General features: G+C 59.4%; 1 protein-coding gene across 1 annotated transcript; it reads right to left on the reverse strand.

Annotated features, from left to right (window-relative positions):
• Window positions 1-1,525: 1,525 nt before the first annotated feature.
• Window positions 1,526-21,495, reverse strand: NOP14 (NOP14 nucleolar protein). The gene is made up of 18 exons (XM_036085643.2): window positions 21,170-21,495; window positions 18,283-18,417; window positions 17,674-17,815; window positions 15,605-15,747; window positions 15,018-15,152; window positions 14,119-14,241; window positions 13,271-13,402; window positions 12,154-12,421; window positions 11,202-11,332; window positions 10,585-10,670; window positions 9,405-9,540; window positions 6,776-6,877; window positions 6,129-6,282; window positions 4,555-4,714; window positions 2,762-2,909; window positions 2,129-2,247; window positions 1,891-2,046; window positions 1,526-1,685 (listed from the first exon to the last, which is right to left on the reverse strand). Exons 1-18 carry the CDS (start codon window positions 21,362-21,364, stop codon window positions 1,586-1,588), a joined length of 2,565 nt encoding a protein of 854 aa, XP_035941536.2. The 5' UTR covers window positions 21,365-21,495; the 3' UTR covers window positions 1,526-1,585.
• Window positions 21,496-21,896: the final 401 nt, after the last annotated feature.

Here is a 21,896-nt window from a genome sequence, read left to right on the forward strand (position 1 = left end):
CCGGGCCGCGGAGGCCCTCACCTCCTCCCTCCTCCTTCCTCCCTGCGCACCTCCTGATCTCCCTCCCTCCCACCCCCCTCCTGGCTTCCAAGGTTCCTGAGACTCTGGCCAACCCTAACCAGAAAGTAACGGGAAGTTTGGTAAATGTGGTTGGGTTTCCAGGTTGATGTGTGTCCACAGCCCACCTTGTCAACTTGGCACGCATACCCCCTTTACACCATATTAAAATCCCAAATAAAGATAATCGCAGTCACACTCTGCCTGATCGAGGCAAGGAGTCTACCTCTAACCCAAACCAGTCAGCTTTCCCCAAAGGACGGGTGCGGGCCGTGTTCATTTTCTTCCAGCTGAGCCATGCTGCCCCTTCGGCAGCCTGTGGCCTCCACGCCTGAGGCTTTGGCCCCGTTAACTTCCTTAGATGGTGGGGGTGGCAGCAGAAGGGCAGAGCTGGGAATACGTATGCGGAATTCATCAGAACTGCTCAGGACAGCCCTCCTCCTGGGCCGGGTGGGTCCCAGCTGGGTTTCATACCTTCCTCCATCATTCTATATACTCCCCTCTGCAAGGGGCAGAGACAGGGCTGTGACGGACCAGCCGCACAGATGTATTTCCAAGAATTACGTCTGGAGTGGGGTTGGGGAGAGGCCCAGGGTGGGCAGAGTGGGGTATGTTCCAGTGATACGTGATCCGGAGCTGGGGCGTTGTGGGCTAGTCGTGGGCACATTCCATCCCCATGGGACTGAAGAGCAAGGCCTCAGCCCAAAAGCCCAGCACCTGACTTGGTCTCCCTTTCCTGGGGCGGTCGGGCAAGAGTCCTGGGTCCAGGGACTTGGGGAATTAAAGTAGCAACAGCTGTGTAACAGCACAGGCTGGGTGGGAACAGCAGGCCAGGCCTCCCCAGCCGAGAGGGGTGTGATGGCCTGTGGATTTGGGGAGCCACACACCAGGCAAGCGGGTCTCCGACGAGCCTAGGGGAGGCTGGCTGAGTGTTCCCGCGTCTCATGCCCAAGCCCAAGGCTAATCTGGGCAAGCATGGCTTGAGTGCCACGCGCCCGCAGGGCCACTGGCCCCATGCTCTGCATCCTGACTTCCAACACCCCCAACTTGTCCAAGATCAAAGTCCCCATTCTCCCCACCACCGTCAGGTCACCCTGTCCCTTGGCCCCCACATCCATTCTGGCCAGGCCTCCGATCCCTCTGCGGTCACTGCTAAGGCTGGCTGTGTGACCTCAGGGACCGGCTGCTTGGCACGGGCACCGGGGCCACCACGTAGGGCCGGTCAGCGTGCCGCAGGCTGTGACGTCGGCCTCCAGCGCCAGCCCGGGGAGGGCTGGGCCTCCGCGCTGGGCCCCACGTTGCCTGCCTCATCGGATGGCACCGGGCAGAACGCATCCTCGCCCTCAGTCCCAAACCCTGTGACTAACGGGGGCGCGTCTGCACGGGATGGAGCAGAAGCCCCCGCTTGCTGGCGAGGCCTGGCTCCCCCGGAGGCCCGGCGGCCGGAGCGCAGGGAGGAGCCCGGGCGCACGGGAAGGCGGCCTTTATTACGTTCAGTGCACAGCACCTCCCTGCCCTGTCTGGGAAACTAGTTTTTGAACTTTTTCCTCTTCAGAGCCTTCCATTCACCTTCCTGTGTGGCCAGGCTGTTAAAAAGCTGTTTCACTTTTCGCTTTCTTTCCGCATCCCTTAAAAAAAAAAAAAAAAAGAAAAAACCCCATTTTTACATCAGCTTTTGCCCTTCTCCCTACGCGACCCAGTAGCGGCTCGCATCCACGCGGGCCAGCGCACACGGAGCGGCAGGAAACGCGCCTGCCCAGGCCCCGGGGCCGGCAGTCACTCACGGGGACCCGGCCCGACCCCCCGGCAGCCCCGGCCGCCGCCGCCGCTCACCGTTCCAGGGTCTCCGAGAGCTGCATTCGAGCCAGGAACTGGTTGTCCCTGCGGATCTCCCGGACGGCTCCTTTAAATTCACGCTTGTGTTTGTGGATCAGTCTCCTCCTCTCCTGCTCCTCCTTGCTGCTCCCCTGCTTCTTCCCGAACTCCAGGCTGAGGGGAGAGCCAGCGGCAGGTCCAGCCCGCCCGCCCCCACCCCCGCCGCCCGCCCCGGGGCCGCCCGCCCCCCACGCACACTCTGACCAGCCGGGGCGTGAAGAGCTTCAGCGGCAGCGGCTTGCTCCTCGCACACACCAGCGGCCGGCAGCGCTGCTCGTGCCTTTCCACGTCGGCCAGCACGCTCCGGCACAGCTCCTGGAACCGGGGGCACGCTGAGGCCGCAGCAGGCCCGCCCGGCGTGGGGCCCGGGGCCGCCTCTGCTGAACGGGGGCACAGCCGAGGGGGCCCCACCGCGTGCGGACAGGGGCGGGGGGCCTGCGCACGGGACAGCTCACAGCCTTGTGCACCCTTTCCCGCTGGCAGGACGACAGACGCCTGAGACCCTTCTAGAAGGTTCCCTGGGCATGCAGCAGACACCATGGAATCTCCTTCCCCAGAGAAACTGGTCACAACGGGCCTGAGTGACCCACCCCTATGGACACACACGGGAGCGCCTTCACCGTAGCCCCGGCGGCCGGGGGGGGCACACCACGGGCACCGAGCAAGACCCCGTGCAGGAGAACGGTCACTTCTCCTAAGTCATCCCACTACCGTCATTGCCCAGGGGTGTTTCTAGAGCCGCACCTCAAGACAAGCTCGCCCACTAGCCCGCTCCCTCTCTCAGAGGCGGCCGAGCCTGCGCAGAGGGCCGCGTGCCGGGAGGCCTCACCTGGAGCTCCTGGGGGCGACTGCCGTCGGCCAGGTGCTCCGTGAGCAGGGCTCCGAGCGGCCTCACGATGGTCTGGAAGGACGGCAGCGCGCCGTAGAGGAGCACGCAGCGCTTCACCAAGGCCAGACACACGGCCAGGCAGGACAGTCTGCGAGGGGGCAACACGCAGCTTCAGGGCCAGAGGCAGGAAGGGGTCCAGCTCATTCGGTTTGGTCACTGCCAGTGTCCATCCTCTCGGCAAAAACTAGAATCTCCAACCCACAGCTCTGAAAAACCCAACAGGGGCTGGAGTCCACGTCCAGCGTGGCAGTGGGTGGGACAGATGACCCGTGTCCCTGAGCACAGAGGGTCACTGTGGGAAATGCAGCAGCAACTTGAAAATGAGTGGCTCCACTTTAGTTTTTAAATGACTATTTGCAAAATCAAGCCGACATTATCTTGAAAAATAATACACGTTCTGGGAATGTTTTTTCTCTTTTCACGGACCTGCCCTGACATTTCCCGGGGAAGACCCGCAGATGGCCAGATGCTCAGCAGCACTCCTCTTCAGGGAAATGCCAATCAAAACCACAGGGAGTTAACACCTCTTACCCAGGAGGATGGCTACTGTTAAAAAAATAAATGCTGGGAGGACACGGAGAAACTGGCAGGGGTTCAACAGTGGGGGGGGGTCCTCAAAAACACAAAACCTAAAACTACTGTACGACCCAGCAATACTGCTTCTGCGTATGTACCCAAAAGAATTAACAGAAGGGTCTCGATGAGATGCCGGCACCCCCGTGTTCACGGCAGCATCATGCCCAGCAGCTGAGACAGGGAAGCACCCCAGTGTCCGTGGACGGGTGGACAGATGGATGAACAAAACGTAGTCCATCCACACGATGGAATGTGATCCAGCCTTAAACAGGAAGGACATTCTGACACCTGCCACCACGTGGATGCACTTGGAGGACACGATGCTATAAAGTGAAATATGCGAGCCAGAGAGGACAGACACTGTGACCCCACTTCTAGGAGGTCCCCGGAGGAGCCAGATGCTGGAGACAAGGCAGACTGGGGGGGGGGGGGGCGCCAGGGCCGGGGAGTGAGTGTGTGGTGGGTACACAACTTGTCTTACGAATGGGGACTTCTGGGGGTGAAAGGAGGTGGTGGCTGCACCAGGATGTAAATGTACCGAATTCCACTCAACTGTTGGCCTCACGATGAAGATGGTAAACTTTCTGTTGTGTATTTTACCACAGCAAAAGGATATTTCAAATCCATACTTTTAAAAAATCAGAGAACAGAAGGACGTCTAATAAAAAGCCCCAGCCCTCCTGTGCACTGAATGTGTGTGTCCCCCCAGTTCACATGCTGAAACCCAGTCCCCAGTGTGATGGTGTCTGGAGGGGAGTCCTCAGATCCACGAACATGAGCTGTTTTCTTGCGCTTTGTCTTCCTTAAACAGCGTCCACGATGTTTTGTCTCAATTATCTTTCCCTCCTTGGTTTTCAATTCTCATGTTCTACTCTTTTTGACGCTGTTGTAAACGGAATTTTCTAATTTCCTTTTCAATTGTTCACCGCATATAGAAACGCAAGTGATTTTTTGTTGACTTTGTATTCTGCTACTTCACTGAATTAGTTTATGAGATCTAACAGCTCTTTTGTAGAGTCTTTAGGATTTCTCCCATATAAGATCGTACCATCTGCAGAGTGACACTAGGTGCGTCCTCACGGGTCCCAGCTGTGTCTGGTTCCAGGCTGGCCCGGCACTGAGCACGCCCTCCCTGGCGCCCCAAGCCCCCCGCCTACCTGGTGTGGTTGGCCTCTGTCTTAGTCTGGCCCTTCAGTCCACCGGCCCAGCCGAGGGACAGGCCTCTCCTCTGCCACGTGGCTGTGTCCTCTTGGTCAGAAACCACGAGCAACTCCGAGTTCTTCCCAGATGCTCTGAAAGGGTGCACCAGAGTGTAACCTGAAGTCCAAGCGGGACAAGGACAGAGGCGGCCTCTGAGCATCACGAGGTCACAGGGCAGGCTCTGCATGGTGACGCAGTTAGAAGGGTCACTTCGGACACATGCAGCCTGTGTTCACCCCACAGAGGTGGGGTTATAGCCTCCGCAGGGGTGACAGAGGGAACAGCCCAGGTCCCTGACCTCGAGGGGGAGACAGGCAGTAGACAACGCCCGGAAGATGGAGTTAACGGGATGGAGCATCAGAAAGAGACGTGGTGGGCCCGAGACGCAGGGCGGGGGAGGGGGGGCTGGGGGGAGAGCGGGTGCAGGTGGCACGGGGACCTAGTAAACTAAGGTCAGAGAAGGCCTGTCCCGGAGGACGAATGCCAGCGGAGTGGACTTAACCCCGTCACCACCTGGAAGAGCAATCGAGGCAGCGGGCCCGGCCGGCCCGGCGTACGCCTGGCACAGCAAAGCTGGCGGCGGCAGGGTGAAGGGAGAGGGGCCGCCGCCCGCCCCCACCGCAGCGTCCACTTTGACAGGCCCCCTGGCAAGACTGTGCCTCCCCAGGCCCAGGCCCGATGCACGGGAGTCTGCGGCGAGGGGGTCAGTGCAGGCCGGGCGCAGCAGCTGCAGGCGGGGGAGGCAGGACAGTGTGCTGAGGGTCCTGAACGGAGGAGCTGCTGGGGCTGAAGTGCCCCCCCTGGCACTGGTGAGGTGCTCCGTACGACTAGCATCCTACGTGGCGGCATTGGATCGGAGATACAACGGACGACCGATCGGGGCAGGAAAGGGGATCCTAAGGACACGGAGCGAGGGGCAGAGACTGGGCGGCACCTCGACAACCCGGGGGAGCAGTGAGTGGTCAGCATCGCGGGTGTTGCTGGGGGGGGGGGGGGTCTTAAGACCAGCACAGCCTAGCAGGTCAACAGACGCTAGAACTGCTTCTCGTTACAACGTGGCTTCTGATGGTCACTCCTTCCAGGATTCCCGGCGCTCTAGAAACTAGAGACAGGGCTGCGCACTAGAAACAACGTGGGCCACACGGAGGGAGCGCAAACGTTCTCGGGGCACAGGAAAAAAAGATCTTAATGATACATTCGTCTAACCCCAAGTATAAAAATGTTATTTCAATACAGAATCAACATAAAAGAACTGAGCTGTTTCATGAGCTTTTGACAGCTCAGTCATCTGGGGTCCACGCCACGGATGGGACTCGCTGCGTGTGGCCGTGGTGGCGGGAAGAGGGGGGGCCCCGGTTCCCTCGGGTGCAGGGGTGTCCGCCCAGCCGCACAGAGGAGAGGCCGCCGCTCTGGACGGAGGGGTTTGATGTCTCACTTTCCACGTCCCACACTCTCTACAAGGAGCACGGACGACTTTTAAAGCAACGCTGAAGTAGAACGCACTTGATAAAGCTCCGTCCGACCCACTCACCGTGGCCGTGCTTGTTTGGAGTGGCGACGTAAAGGATCCCGAGGAGGAAATTAATGAGCTCCGGGATGAACCTCCGCGACAGAGACACGTAATCCAGGAACACGCAGCACACGAACAGGCCCTTCACCACGTCTTGGAGAGACAGGACGGGGCACTGGCGCGGGAGCACAGGGTGCGGTCAGTGGGCAGGAAGAAGGTTCCGGAAGGCTGCGCGAGCTGCACAGGCTGGCGTCCCAGCCGAGGTCTGCGGCCCCAGACCCACCCCCGCCCCCGCCCCCGCACGGAGGAAGCAGCGCCCCTCCCGCAGCAGGGTCCAGTGGGATCAGACCGGGTGAAGAGCGTCAAGGCCCCAAGGCTCCGCCGCTTTCGCGAAGACCCGCCGTGTGGCAACACCGCCACCGAGTGTGCACCAGACACCCGCCCAGGAGACACGACCACTCGGGCTTAAGCCGAAAGGGGAACAGGGCCCACGTCACACTTGGTGCGTCACCACTAACTCCAAGGGCTCTTTTTTGGGGTCACACCTTCCATAACCTCGTCTGGGGCCATCTCCAGGGTCGTCTTCACAGGCCCCTGCCCGGAGCCTCTCCTGCACTCGGGCCGCAGGAGCGACACCCCACAGCCTCGCCCGGCCGCCAAGGACGTACCTTGGTGAGCAGCTGGCTCATGCACACGAGCGCGGGCGTCACCACGGGGTGCCGGAAGTCGGAGGCTGGAAACAGCATCCCGGTGATTTTCAAATAAACGAGCTGAAAGAGCGTCAGCACACAGATTAGAGGAAGTAACGGACGTTCCAAACACGGCTTTCCCACAGGCCAGGACCAAAGCAGGTTTTGAGCCTCCTGTGAGGGGCCGCGGCGCACCTGCCGGCGTCCCACCTCCACGGCCCCTCCCCGCACGCGCCGGGCACACCCATTCCCCCCCCCACACACGCACACACACGCACGCCGGGCACGCCCGTCCCCACACACACACGGGCACGCCGGGCACACCCGTCCCCGCACACACACGGGCACGCCGGGCACGCCCGTCCCCACACACGCACGCACACACAGGCATGCCGGGCACGCCCGTCCCCACACACACACGGGCACGCCGGGCACGCCCGTCCCCACACACGCACGCACACACACGCATGCCGGGCACACACATGCACGCCCGTCCCCCCACACACACACGGGCACGCCGGGCACGCCCGTCCCCGCACACACACACGGGCACGCCCGTCCCCACACACAACGCACGCCGGGCACGCCCATCCCCCCCCCCACACGCACGCCGGGTACGCCCGTCCCCGCACACACACACACGGGCACGCCCGTCCCCGCACACACACGGGCACGCCGGGCACGCCCGTCCCCGCACACACACGCACGCCGGGCACGCCCGTCCCCACACACGGGCACGCCGGGCACGCCCGTCCCCACACACACACGCTAGGCACGCCCGTCCCCGCACACACACGCACGCCGGGCACGCCCGTCCCCCCCCCCACACGCACGCCGGGCACGCCCGTCCCCGCACACACACGGACGCCGGGCACACCCGTTCCCCCCCCCACACGCACGCCGGGCACGCCCGTCCCCCCCCACGCACGCCAGGCACGCCCATTCCCACACACACACGCACGCCGGGCACGCCCATTCCCGCACACACACACACATGCACGCCGGGCACGCCCGTCCCCACACACACACGCACGCCGGGCACGCCCGTCCCCGCACACACACACACACGCCGGACTCTGCCTGAGCGCCGGCTCAGGACTAACACTCCGACGGCCGAACAGAAACGGGCAGAGGACACGGCGAGAACCGCTCACCGAGATGAATTCCTCGCAGACACGGAACCGCCCTGGGCTCGGCTCCCAGCAAGGCAAGCGCAGACTAAAGCTACGTCACAGACTACTCTTTCCTTTCCAAACGAGCAGAGACGCTGGGTGGCTGGCGAGGCTACTGCGGCGGCCGTGGGCGCAGACGCGCGTTGGAAGGGGAGGCAGGTCGGGCTCCCTCCACGGATGCCCGCGAGTCCACCCGCCGCACCAGGCTCGGCTCGGCCCCGAGAAGCCAGCGTGAGCCATGGCTCTGGCCTGCGCACCCGACAACGACATGCAAGGCTATACGGGGGGCGGCAGGAGTGCTGGCTCAGAGGGTGACACTCTCCGGGGACCCCCGGCCAGACGCGCCCACGGGCTCCCCACCCGGGAGGCACCGGGGAGGCTGCTTCGCGCTGAAGCAGAAGAGCATCCCTGCACCCTGGCTCGGCAGGGTCTGCACACCCTCCATCTGGTCCAAAGGCACCAAGAAATCCTCCCAAACCCCCTGAACCGGACCACTCTGAACACGTCAGGCACACCCCGGAGCCCCCACTTCCTCCTTCCGCAGAGCCCCCCACGCCGCCCTGACCTGGGACTCCAGGGGACGCAGGCTCAGGGAGGCAGAGGGGAAGGGAGAGCACCCGCGGCTTCCCGCACCCAGCCCGCTCGGCCTCGCTTCGCCAGCAATGGACCACGCGTGTCCACTGAGGGAGCACCTGTGACGGTGACAGCCCGCGAGCTGACCACTGCGTCCAGCCGTGCCACGGTCACGAACCTCACGGGAGGCTTAACTGCACCCCTCCCCACCCCTGCTCACAGACAAGGAGATGGCCGCACAGCTCATCGGAGGAACTTGACGGGGCCTGTCGCACGGTCTCTGCGGGAACAGGCCACTCCGGTGACACAGGGAGTGTCTGCCGGGGGCTGAGGCTCACGGACACCGACTCAGATCCCGCTTTGGGGGGGTCCACTAAAACCAGGACACAGGCCCTGTGTTTTTGAGTTTTTGTTAATCACGGTTTTTCATTTCTACAGAAATCCTAGAGCAGGGAACAGACGGAGCAAGTACTTCTTCGAGGTCACGGATGCTGACGAGGTGGCCCGCAGCCGCCACGGGCTGTTAGAGCCCTCAGAGCGGCTCGGCTGTCTCAGTGGGGCCACGGCAGGGCCAGGGCTCGGACTCAGTCCTTCCCAACACACACTCGTTCTGTTGGCCCAAAGCCTCTTCGCCACGAAGGCCACAGACAGCCCCATTCGCACGGAATCAAACCAGTGAAACACACCGCAGTGACATGTTCGCGCATAAACAGTCCCTCCCACCTTGTTCCGGTCTGTTCTCCAGCTCAGTCTGGAAGCTCGAGGGCATGGCGAACCCGCCAAACCACGCACATCCCGCTCAGCAGCCGTCCTGGCCGGCCGACAGCACCGGCCCCCGTGCCTGAGACCAAGTCCCCGCTCACCACGTCCAGGCCCGGAAACGCCGCCCGGCCTCTGGCCTCAACGGCCCCTTCCATCTCGTGCATGGCGTCTCGCAGGACAGATGTTACGGAGTTGCTTGCAGACTCAGGAAACATCTGGCAAAGATTATATAACTGCCTGTTCATCAGAAACACAGGTCAGGGGAAAATGACCTCAGATAACGAAATCAGAAAGAAAGCCCACAAACCTCACGTTCACCATGCTCCTGCAAAGTCACCTGCTGGCTGAGCAAGTCAGCCCAGAAGCCCCTGGACGAACCCACTTTTCCTCTTACTGGTCTGGCTGCCCTTCTCGGCAGTCGAGATACTGCTTCTAACATGTTTGTTTTATAACAATCTATACATACTTTTGCCACCTCCTAGAAAGTCTAACTTCTCAATAGCGACGGCAGAAGCATAATGCCGTAAGAAGCACATTCTCCGAGCCAGACTCGGCGGACGGTCCCAAGGTGCCGTCCACAGGAACTTACTGGTTCCTCACAAGCGCTGTGGTACCGGCAGAAGGTGGCATGGGGACGTGGGCTGCACAGCATGGGGCTGGCCCCAGACAGGCCCCTATGGGGCCCTGGCACTCACTAACCCTCCATCTGCCACACCTCCCTCCGGCCAACGAGGGGCCAGGAGCCACGCTCCAGTCTCTGCCTTCACAGGGGTCCTCGGGGAGCGAAGGCTCAGCCGTCCCTGGGCAAGGCGGGAACGGGAAGACCAGAGGGGCTGGCCTCCCTCATGCTCGCAGCACCAGCCTGTCGGGTCCCACTGAAGCGTGGACCTGGAGCAGGCGGGTTTCTGCACAATACCAGGACACAGTCTACCACGTGTCCCAAACACCCGTCGGCCCGTCCGAGCAGAGCTTGAAATTTCATTGGCGAATGAAACACAAAATAAGCCTCCAAACAGCACGAGCAAGAATGAAGTGTTCAACTGTCTTAAAGCCGACTCGTTTGTAGTTAACAGCGTGTCTGTCCCCAGGGTGATGGGAGCAGTGTGTTAACGCCACTCTGAGGGGGCTGTGGTCACCGAAATCACTGTAGCTAGCGTATGCCAGGGGGCCTGTTTACAAGGTCAACCTTACTAACTCCGCGACGTACTTTTATGACTGCAAACAGGGAAAGAGCTGTTCACCTCTGCCCCGCATTCCAGTCAACCTGCCGTGGTTACTTACACAACCAATTTATCAATTACTCTGAGGTCTGGTGGATCATCTGTAGCCAAATCTCCAATGTACTCCAAAAGGAAGCCGAACAGTTTCTGCGGAAACACGGGTTGGGAGCAGAGCTCAGTGCCGACCCGCAGAATAAAGCCACGGGCTCACAGGGGGCCGTCCCCTGCGTCTGGCTAACACGTGTGCGCACGCGCCTCGGGGCCACTGACGGGAGCACCTTGCAAAGCGCAGGCCAAGAAGCCGGTCCCACACCAGGAGGGGGTCAGCAGAAGGGCTTGGGGCGTGCGCTTCTGCAGGACGGCAGACGGCACCCAGGTCTTCAGACCAGGAGCGCGCCTAGCCCTGTGCCTCATCCGTCAACGGGCAGCACTCGTGGAGAAGAAAAGGCACATTCCAAGTCCTCATCTCCCTGAAGGGCTCGCTCTCCGGCTTGAGGCCACGTGAGCCACATGCCCGGGGCCTCAGTCTCCCTCACCTGTGAGCGGAGGGCAACAGCACCCGCTCCGGGGCCCGTGGCGGGGTCATGGCACGGGGCGCTCGTAGCCGCAGGGGGCTGAGGCGCACGCACCTCGGACACACAGACGGGGTCCCTGACACTCCCAACACGGGGCACGTACTTCCAGTTTTGCTTTGTTTCCCACGGCGAGACTCGGATGGTTGCACGTTTGAATTCTCTCCACCACCACAAGCTGCTCCTCCACCGTTTTTCCTGATAATAAGGATTTCAGTTCCTCGTAGGATTCAGGAGCTGTCAAAAATGCAAAACACACTCCACGGTTAATAATTAAAAAGAGAATCACGTTTCTGATCACACAGAGGTTAAAAATGAAACAGAACAGGGGCGATATCACTTCACCACGAGACAACTTCACGCGTATTTCAGACACGCTTTACCTCCCACCAGGACCACTGCCGCTGGATCTAACGGGTGCTCTGGCGTGTCCTGGGGGAGAGGGGCGGTGGGACGGGCTACTGATCAGCGACCAGGCAGCAGACACTGGGTTTAGTGTCCACACTGGCCCAGAATGAGCTGGAAGGAGCCACGTGGCAGAGTGCTGTCACCACCCAGACTCCCACCGATCGCAGGCCATGCCCGAGGGAGCCAGCCTCTGGAAGTGACGGTAAGTCACGGGACAATTTAGGACTGCTCGCTAGAACTGGATGATTCTTCTCCAAGCACCAGACCACACAACACACAACATTCGCTGTAAGAGGTTATGTGGCCCATAGGAAGCCTCCTCACAGGTGACCCCCATCTCCCAGGCCCCGCCCCAGCTCTCTGTGGCAGCCACATTTCTACCACAAAAGGCTGGCCACGGAAAGAGCACGACGACCTCCAGTGGAAAGGTGTGTCGTCCTCGTGCTGTGGCCGGCCCACGAAACTGTCCCCAGCCACACGACAGAAGCTGGCTAACGCTGGCCAGACACTGCCGAGGAGGACCGTGCTCCTCACAAGCCCAGACGTTATGGGTCCACGTGCCCAAAAGCGCACCCTCGGTCCCAGCGAGGAAGACTTGTCGCTAGGTCACAGAAGTCATCCCAACACGTAAGAAAACCCAGAATCTGTACCTGCAAATGTATAGGGCAGCTCAGTTCTGGCAGGTTCTCGAGCTTTGTGACCATCGCTTGTCATTCTTTTTCCCGGGGCTTGCCGGGGCTCTCTGTCTGGCCACCCACAGTCCTCCTCGCTCTCCGCATCCGATTCCAGGTCTGAGTGTCCCTCGGGGTCACTGCTGTCCTCTGGGTCCTCCTCGCTCGAGTCTTCGCCCTGTTCCTCTTCGCTCTCGCCGTCACTAGCTTCCCTGCTTTGCTCTTCCTTGATGCTCATCTTTCCATCCTAGGGTAGAGCAGGGGGACCACAGGCCTCACTACCCCGGGGGAACACCCTGTAGCGATGTCGGACGCTGCAAACACAAGGAGCACGAGCACCGAGTGCCGCATCCGCCCTCCGCACCGGCTGCGTGCCAGGCGGCGAGCTCCAGAGCCTCAGGGCCAGCAGGCCGGGGAACAGCTTCCTGATTCCTGCCGCCAGGGCTCTGGGCAAGGCTCAGCTTCTGCCACGGAGCAGCAGGGACCCAAGGTGTGGCAGGCGCCCCGGTGGCCACGGGCTCCAGCAGCTGTGTCTGCAGCCTCCCACCACCGGCTTTGGGGCTGTGAAACGGTGGGTCAGCAGGGGCTTCCCGACACTGGGCTGCACCTGGAGGTGGTGGGACCTCAACACCTGGGGGTAACCCCTGACTACGCTCTCCTGCCAAACCCCCCAGTGTTCTGTGAGCACCCAGCACCTCGGATCCCCTTCTGCTCAACACTCCTGACCTCCTCCTGTATTCCTGCCCTGAAACCAGGCTGATCCTCTGAAGGGGAAAGGGTGTAGACCTAACAGAGTTTTAGAAACTCAATTATTTTACCGGCTCCCGAAACAGCAGTGCTGAGCCAGCAGGTAACCACACACTTACGAGTGGAGGAAGCCGATGTCGGCGAGCGAGGACACAGCGCGAGGCTGGCGTGCCCCTTCTCCAGGTAGCCTGCCCGCAGGTGCGGGATCGGACCCGCCACGCACTCCCAGACGCAGAGCACACGGGCGTTTTTACAAATTCAACTTCCATCTGGGATGAACCTCTCAGATACCAGAAACCGTGCTTCTGAATTCAGAGAGCAAGTAAGCCGGCGAAGGCAAACTCCTTACTGTGTAGGAAAGCAAGCGCCTGTTGTCTTTGTCCAGAACGAAGCCGTCATTTAAGTCGTCCGCGGACAGGTGCTTCGGTTTTCTAGCATCGCCGGCCTCGTCCTCGCCACGCATCCTCCGCAGTCTCGCAGCCTGGGTGGGAAGGAAGCATGTCGTGGGAGGCACACTGGCCCTGCCCTCCTGCAGGCCATGGTCCCCGGGCCGGAGGCTCCGAGCCTGCCTTCTCCCTAGTGTGTAGGGACCTCCTACCACACGCAAATGGAAACAAGTATCGCGGCACAAGTGCGTCTAGTCACCTGGAAGGCAAGCCCGTGGTTCTAAGGTCTTTCTGGCTGAGCTACGCAGACTTCACTCCCCACCGCGCAGCCACGGAGGGGGCAGGCACGCCACGGGGGCTCAACCACGCGGCTGTCTGCACACAGGCCGCCGGCCGGGAAGAGGCCCGGGTGGGGCTGGACTAAAGGGCCACATACGGAACAGTGTGTCAATGTTCATTTTTGTTTTAGAGTAATGAAATTTTACAAGCCTTTTTAAGGCACAGAAAATGAGCTGAGAAGGCCGTGCACTAGATTGTAAGCAGCTGTTCTGAGGTAAGGGGATTAGAGCAAACTTTCATTTATTTGGTATATTTGGGGTATCATCTGCATTTTTCTTGTTTTTATATCAAAAAAGAAATTTATTTATAGTAAAAGAAACAAACTTCAAACAGTCTAAGAAGATTCCTTTGATAAAGCATCTGCAGCCGACCTCACAAAACGGAGAAGAAAGGCCTCAAACCCAGAACCCGCGGTGCCCCCCGCATGGCACTGGGCCCTGCGGCCCCATCGCGGTCACGGTCACACCGGTACCTCCAGCTTCTGGAGCCGATCCTGTTCCTCCTTTGCCAGCTCCTCCTCCGTCTTCATCCTGTTAGAGGGCTGGGCCTTCCTTTCAAGGCCCAGCTCACGAACCATCATGTCGTACGCGTCAGGCTAGGGCAGAAAGAAGAAACTTTTCACTTTTAGTCGTTGTTTTTTTAAATGATCTGCACAAGCAGCTTCCTACGTATCCGGTAACGTCTGGACCTCATGAAGGAGGGAGACGAACCGTATCCAAGTCTTTCCTTCTTGAAAGAAAACTGTTCTAATCAATCTGCAGGACCCTTTAAGGTCACATAGGATTTTTCACTCCTGGGAAATTCTTCTCAGAACATACCTGCTTTAACAAAACTAAACATTGTTCGTTAGGCATGAAGCCCACAAAATGGGCTGGGGTAAAGGTGGCAGCCACAGTGTCAGTGGCCCACAAAGGTGGACGGCTGGCCACGTGATGTGGCCGTCTGGCGAAATCCTGGATACTTCCTAGAAGCCAGACACGCAGGTGAATGCCGCTTTTCCAACAATTTAGACTAAAAAGGATGTGGTAGGAGCCATACACCATTTGGAGGGAAAACTAAGTAACTGTATATATGGACGTGCAGACGTGTGACGGGAAAAATCAAACACCGTCTGGAGAAGGCCTCCCCTCGAAGGATTTCTCATACCAGAAACAACCGTTTTCTTTAGTTTAATTATCCAGGAGTAGATACTGAAGTCTCTTTTTGTCTAGCTCTACACGGACACCACATGTATCCAGAAACTCCACGAAAGCTCACTGGAAGACAGAGGAACTAAGAGAAAAGGAGGGCAGCTATCTACGTCAAGGAACAGGCCGGAAGGGACGCTGGCCTCCACCAGTGGAGGAAAGGTCCAGTCCACTTGATACGCACCTTGGGGTGCTCCTTCTTATCCCTGTTCTTGGACTGGGGAGTTCTGTGTGTCAGGAGAGTCTGGATTTCTTTCCAGTCTTGATCCAGCTTCTCTGTGAGCTCCAGGGCACCTTCCCGTTGTGCCTGTCTCTCCCTCTGGGGAGAGAGAGCAAGGTGGTGCATGCTGCCAGCGCGGGGCCGCGAGCAAGCAGCCAGAGTCAACGCGTTCGGATCAGCAGCACGGAGACACCCTGAGAAATGAGTGTCTTAGGAAAGCGAAGCTACAAAATCTCAACACACAGAACTAAGTCCCTGCTATCAACCGTTCATCTGGATGCTCTGAGCAGTTTGCTGGTAGTAAAGACAGCGATACACGTCAACACACAAAGCCAACCAACCAAAGACACCCCCAAGTCCTCCCCAAACACAACAGACCGTGAGAAGCATACGCAAGATGAAATGTAAAATATTCCTATTTAAAACGAATGCTTCTATTAAAGTCACAGAAAACGTTAAACAGAGCCTAAACACACACAAGAAAGAAGAGCCCGGGAGTTGTTTTGGTGAGGGTCCCGGGCCAGAGCGCCCCACCGGGAGCGCTAACACACCTTCTCTCGCTTGGACTTTGCAATGAGCTCTTCGATGAGTTCTTTGCGTGACCTCGGCTTCTCCTCCTCCTCCCCTTGCTGCAGTGGGGTCTTCTTACGAAGGAGGCCGCCACCGCCTCCGAAATGGGCGGCGGTCAGCTCGGCTGGGGAAAAAGGGCAGAAAAGGCGTCTGTGAAGCTGGCGCACAAACCGGTTCCTGCACTGGTCCGCCAACGTTCATCCAAGTGCAGATTTGACAACCAATCCCATATTCAAGGAAAAAGTCCTCCCGCAGCGTAGCTGCACGAGACCACAGGCACAGTGGCATGTAAGAAATCCCCAGGATGAACCACCCCGAGAAAACCCAGAGCCATAAAACACCCCCTGACCGGGACCCGACGCCTGGAAACACCAAGGCGCTACTAGTTAACTGTGTTCAAATCTCATGAATGATCAGCAAAGGCAGTAAAACAAGGCGGAGTCTGCGTCTCGGGACAGAGAGCCCAGGATTGGGCCGCAGAGAACCCGCATCCCGCACGCCTCCTCGGGCAGGGGCTCCGAGACTGGAAGGTCCTGAGGGCAGGAGCCTGCAACCGCAGCAGGGGCCCGTCGGTTAGCCGGCCCCGTCCCCGCGGCAGAAGAGAGAAAACACTGTGGGAATCATCCACTTGGGAATGCACAGAAACCTTAAAAAACCCAGAATCTCAGATGAGAAAATGGAAGCTTGCATGGGAAGCAGTTTCCCCCAAATCTCCTGCCAGTAACAGAAACAGAACGTTCAGGCTGCTTTCCCACAGCAGGCCCACGGCCCTCGCCCCCTTGCTCGCGCGGCCACCTGTTCCCGGCCACATCTGCGCAGATGGATGTGTGTGCGGGAACGAGAGGCCCGTGTATTGAACCGTCGACTCCGGCCGGGCTCTTGAGGCCGCCTGGCAGTGATCACCAGGGCTGAGGGTGCTCCGCTCCCCCCCGCTCTCAGCGCCCCCCAAACCCCCCCAGAGCAGCCCTGGGGCTCAAGTGGCTGGGCTATCCCTTCCCAGCTACTCAAGGAAATGACCTAAGCAACTCCACTGCCTTTGTCCCAAATCAACTTTTCTTATTCTATCGGGTCATTATCGGATTTCTCTCCTGCTGAAGCGTTCCTCACCACCCTCTCCCACCAGGGCTTCTGGAACCCCGCCTTCAGTCCTGACTCTCCCCAACTCTCCCATCACTCCCCTTCGCTTCCTGCCTCCCCTCTGGGGTGGATTCACTAGTTCTCATGGCTCCTATCGCCAGTAGCAAGGCCCCCTTCCCACTCCCTTCTGAAAAGGCTCTCTCTATGGGGTTTGCCCCCGAGCTCCAGGACTCAGCAGTGGCCCCCGATGCCCCACCTGCTCTTTTCCTCCCATCCCTAAGGCTGCCGCTCCCGGGACTCGAGGCCTCCCCCGCACGTCCGGCAACGTTTCAAACTGCCCCAAGCCGGTGTGTGTCACAGGGTAGCCCGTCTCAGTGACTGGCAGTCCCACGTTAGCAGGTGCTCCGGCTGAAACCCTGGGAACCCTCTGATCCCTCCCGCACCTCCATCACAACGAGGTAAGAGCTACCTGACAGGATCGACCTTTACGACGAACCTCTCCTACTCTAGGGAGGACACCTCATCATGCAGCCAGACTAAACACAACGTGCTTCCAGATGATGCGTCTGTGAAGTTATAAATACACGTATGCTCAAAAGTTAGAGCTTTTCTTTTCTAAGTTACCTGGGTTTTGATGAGCTCATAGCCAGATTCAAAGGATGCCAGGAAATGTCTAAGGAACAGCTGAGCCCCCAGGGCCCAAAGCTGGGAACACATGGAACCCGACTTCTCCCCTAGTGACCCGAGCATCACAGCCTCTTGTGCCGATAAGCCTGAGGCCACTTGCCCTGTGGAGACCAGGTTGTCAACATGAAGGTACCAAGCGCTTACCTTCATCACAGTGAGCTAGGACCACCTAAGTGACCACATTTAACAGGTAAGCATGCACAAAAAATCTCCGACAATGAACCGTGCGAAGAGAAAGGCACAGAAGACGAAACCAGCAGACTGTCCCCTGGCTCCCCGTCCTCACCAGACAGCGTTCCGCGCTCCTCAGTGTCGCTGTCACTGTCGACAATGTCATTATGCTTTTCGACGTCTGCCAAAGACTGGCCGTAATGAGTTAATTCTTCATCTTCATTTAGGTTGTAGATGCTTTTTTTCTCATGTTGCCGCTGACAGAAGAAAAAAAAATCAGCTTCCTAAAATTTCCAATCCATTTAGCAGCAAAACCCAGTTATTTTTCCACTATCTGTATAATGTGACAACATAGCCCAAACACATCAGATTTTCTGGGTCATTTGAGCAATGATCCAGAGATAAACAGCAGCCACAGGAGGTAAACGGATCAGCGGGCCCACCCGAGCCATGGGCAAATCTCGCCAGTGTTCCACGACCGACTGGCTCTCCGCCCGACCGAGCCGTGAGCCGCACTACAGTCAAGAACTCAGGACACCGTGTTGTCCTCGAGTCAAGATACTTTTCCGCCAGGCTGGTGGCCGGACAAGGCGCCGCACTCGCCACCGTACCTTGTGGGGGGGGCACCCACACAAGTGTAAGTGAACGACGGGGTGACCACCTCCTTCTGCTTGGCTTCTGTGGACAACTGGGGCGTCAGACCCTCCTCCCACTGTCTGCATACCTGCTGTTCCAGGGCAAACCTCTGCATCATCTTCTCCTCTGGGCTCATGTTGCTACTGTACTCCCCAAAGCGCTTATCTGTGAATACATTGGACTTATCTCTTTCTTTGTATTCCTTCAGTAACGTCTGGGTGCGCTGGAAAACAGATCACAGAAAAATCTAGTGTGGGTCCTGGCAACTGTGGGCGCTTGATGGCTCGGCGATCTTGGTCCCTAAAGAGGAAATGCCCCCACAGGGGGACACACGATGGTTCCAATGAATTATAAGATGCCACTGTCACGGCCATTCTGGACGCCCGAGGCCACCGCCACCAACAGTCAAAAAAGGGCTAATCTACTGGCTGGAAAGACAGATCTCAGTTACTGAGGAAGCGGGTTGCCCCCATATAATGAAGGCAGAGAGGACTGTGTTTGAAGCTTGGGGGGCTCTCTAGGGTGTGCCTTGGACTTCCGTGCCCAGTACTAGAGGTTGAAGAAAAACAGCAGCAACCCAAAGAGCAGAACGATGAGTACGCGGAAGTCGCTCCGTCAGGTAGAGACGCCAGGGGAGCTGAGGTTCTAGCCACAAGGAAACGAACAAGGGAGACGAACAAGGAGATGAAAAGGACGTCATGCGTGTCAACTACGATTACACAGAGACTGTAGTAGGATTGCCCATTTTCTCTCTGTCACACGGACGCCTTCGTTAGTATACAGTCGATCCTTGCTCCTCTCAGATTCCGGATCTGCAAATCTGTCTACTTGCTAAAGGTTACTGGGACCCCCCCAACCACTACCCATAGCACTTTCGTGATCATCCATGTGTGTGAGGCCTACAAGGTGCCGTCATGAGTGTGACAGCTCAGACTCGGGGGGGGGGCACCTAGCCTCTCTGTCCCCAGAGGCCTCACCTTCCCGCCGGCCCTTGCTACGGGATTATGGGATCACAAGAATGGATGCAAGACTGCTCAGGACAGAGCCGGGCACAGGTACTGCTGTCTGTTACATGCTCAACTCTGGGTTTGGGTCTCGGCACCCCCAATCCCGACCTGAAGAAAGTTCTGGCATGGTTCCTCGTCTCCGTTTTCTCATGTGTAAATGGGGATGATACCAGTACTTCCCTCATAAGGCTGACTGTGAGGATTCAATATACACTTCTTGATACAACGCCTATTCCACTGGGAGGGGCGACGGACACGTCAACTCTGGTTATCTCACCACCTGAGCGAGAACGGAGGAGCGCGACGCTGGGCCGCGGGATGGCGCTGACCACACCTGCAGTCTCGCTGTGCGAGCAAGTGCTACCCAAAGCGCCGCCCACTGACTGGAGCAGAAGACACACGGGACAGCGCGTTTACTTCTGAGGGACGGTCACCGATGAGAAGAACAGGCCCACCTTGCCGCCCCGCATGCCCCGACACTCACCGCACGCTCTAACTGCCCTGGATGACCTGAGTCCCCTCTGGACAGCTCTGAGCCCTCCCACCCCACGCTGTGCCACACACCCCGTGACAGGGGACAACGGGCCTTCATCCCCACCTGTAACGTTTTGCTCACCCTTCCAATCTCGAGTGTGACTCCCTCTAGGAAGGAGTTTCTGATTTTCCTATCATACCTTCTGACTTGAGCCCCCAAAGCACCGGGGATGGGAGGAGGCACCAACACCGGCCTCCGGGCCATTCACTGCCGGCCAGAGCACGGAGGTGACTCTGTCAGGCACTACAGGGATGAGCACCCTGCCCTACTGGGGCTGTAGGGCTTGGGAAAGTATCAGAAGTGCTGACTTGTGCTGGCCCCTGAGGGATTTGGGGGGATAAGACAGGACTTTTGGACAAACTGGGTTGCAAGAGGCAAAGCAAGGATAATAGGTTGCGGCCAGATTGTGAAAAGGTCTGAGAATGACAAGCTGAGAAACAAGAATAATGTCTAGTGTTTAGGCAACACTTAATATGTGCTATTTAATCTTCAACAACCATTAGGAAAAGGATGGATATTATTATCCCTGCTCTAGAAATGAGAAAACACGCTTAGCTGGTGGAAACAAACAGCTGCTCTGGAGCGCACGTCACCCGGTCCCCCACGGTCCCCCACGGCTGCCCTGGGGGCCTCATCAGCCCGGGACGTTAGTCTTGTCAGGTCCTTGCAGTAAGGACTCTCCCTTCAGTTCAGAGAAGGACTGGATAGCGCCCTGCATGGCAGAACACGGAGGACAGGCCCAGGAAGGCTGGGTTGGCAAGTCCTCACTGACCTTTAACCCCCAGCAGCTAGGAGGGAGCTTCAGGCTTCACAGACATTCAAACCGAGTGAAGCCCAGCCCTTAGCTGAGACCCTGGGAACCGTGCAGGTCCCTTCTGTGCCCTGACTTTTCCACCCACCTTAATTTTTTCGGTAGGATACTATGTGTCTTACTGAATATTGTTAAACCCAAGAACACGTCTCAGAGGCCGAACATGGAATGCCACCTGCAAGAGGCTGAAAGGCGCAGAAAACTCTGGGACGGTAAGCACAGAAGGTAGCGCTTCAGTCTCCCCGCGAGGGACACGGTGCTGTGCTTGGAAAGACAGACGCACTTGTTCTCCCAACATCCGTGACATCCCTGCCCTGCGAAGAAAAGGATGCGCGGCCCCTGGACCAGAGGCTCCAAGTCCCCGCGAGGACAGGCTGGAAGAGGCGTGCACGGGCGCCCCGCGGAACCGAGGAACAGGGCACACGCGCGCCGCGTGTCCACCGAGCGCCAGCTTCCCAGGGCCGGCTCCCTGCAGCGCGCGCAGGAAGATCGGGGGGACCCCCGGCCGGGGCACGCACCATCCTAACCACCGGACGCTGCTGGAGACCCCAGGACTCTGGCGCTCTCCGGACACCCCCCCCCCCCGCCGGCAGGTCCCCGCGGCGCGGCCCCCGCCCCTTACCTTCTGGACGGCCCGCGCGCGCGACACCCCGGGCTGTCCCACGGCATGGCGCGCCTTCCTGCCCAGCACCGGGAACTTCTGCCGGTTCACCTTCACTTCGAACGGGTTGGGGATGGGCCTCGCGCGGCCGCCCTGCGCCCCCGCCGGGGCCCCGGGGCCTTTCCTGCGCGCCGCCGCCGGCCTGGCCTTCCCCATGGCGCTCCTGCCAGCTCGCAGCCCCACTCTGCCAGCCGCGCGGCGCGCTCCCTCCGGAAACGCGTGCGGGGACCGGGGAGCCGCCCCGCCCTCGTCCCGCGAGAACCGAGCCGGCGAGAAGTACACGCGACCCGCAAGCTAGCCTACGCGCCTACAGGCGAGTGACTACAACTCCCAGCAGGCCACGCTCGCCGGACGCGCCTCCTCCTCCCTGCGCGCGGCCTTCTGGGAGCGGTAGTGCGCCGCGCCGCACCCGCCTCAGGGCGCGGAGGCGAGGGGAGCGCTCGGGCTCCCTCTTGTGGGAGGCCGTTGGAGGGAGCCGGCCGCTCTGCGAGTAGGCGGAGGCGGCGGCGGCGGCACTAGCAGCCGCCGCCGCCGGGGCGAGGGGCAGCCCCGGCCGGTGAGCCCCTCCCTGAGTTGGGGCTCGGCGGAGACTCCGGGCGGCCCGGGAGCCGGGCTCTGAGGAGAGAGTTGCCCGTGCCAGGCGCGAGGGATGAGGACGGGAGCCCGGGCCCCGGAGCGGCGGCGGTGA

Source organism: Halichoerus grypus, chromosome 3 (assembly GCF_964656455.1).
Source record: "Halichoerus grypus chromosome 3, mHalGry1.hap1.1, whole genome shotgun sequence".
NCBI lineage: Eukaryota > Metazoa > Chordata > Mammalia > Carnivora > Phocidae > Halichoerus > Halichoerus grypus.

What these genes read in the sequence shown, in the direction of transcription:
- NOP14 (XM_036085643.2), bottom strand. Translation starts at nt 21,364, where the DNA reads ATGGGGAAGGCCAGGCCGGCGGCGGCGCGCAGGAAAGGCCCCGGGGCC. An exon ending in GCTGCCCTATACATTTGCAG is followed by an intron (nt 11,333 to 12,153) that starts GTACAGATTCTG and finishes CATTTTTGACAG; the next exon opens with CTCCTGAATCCTACGAGGAA. An exon ending in TCCAAACAAGCACGGCCACG is followed by an intron (nt 4,715 to 6,128) that starts GTGAGTGGGTCG and finishes CTTGGACTTCAG; the next exon opens with GTTACACTCTGGTGCACCCT.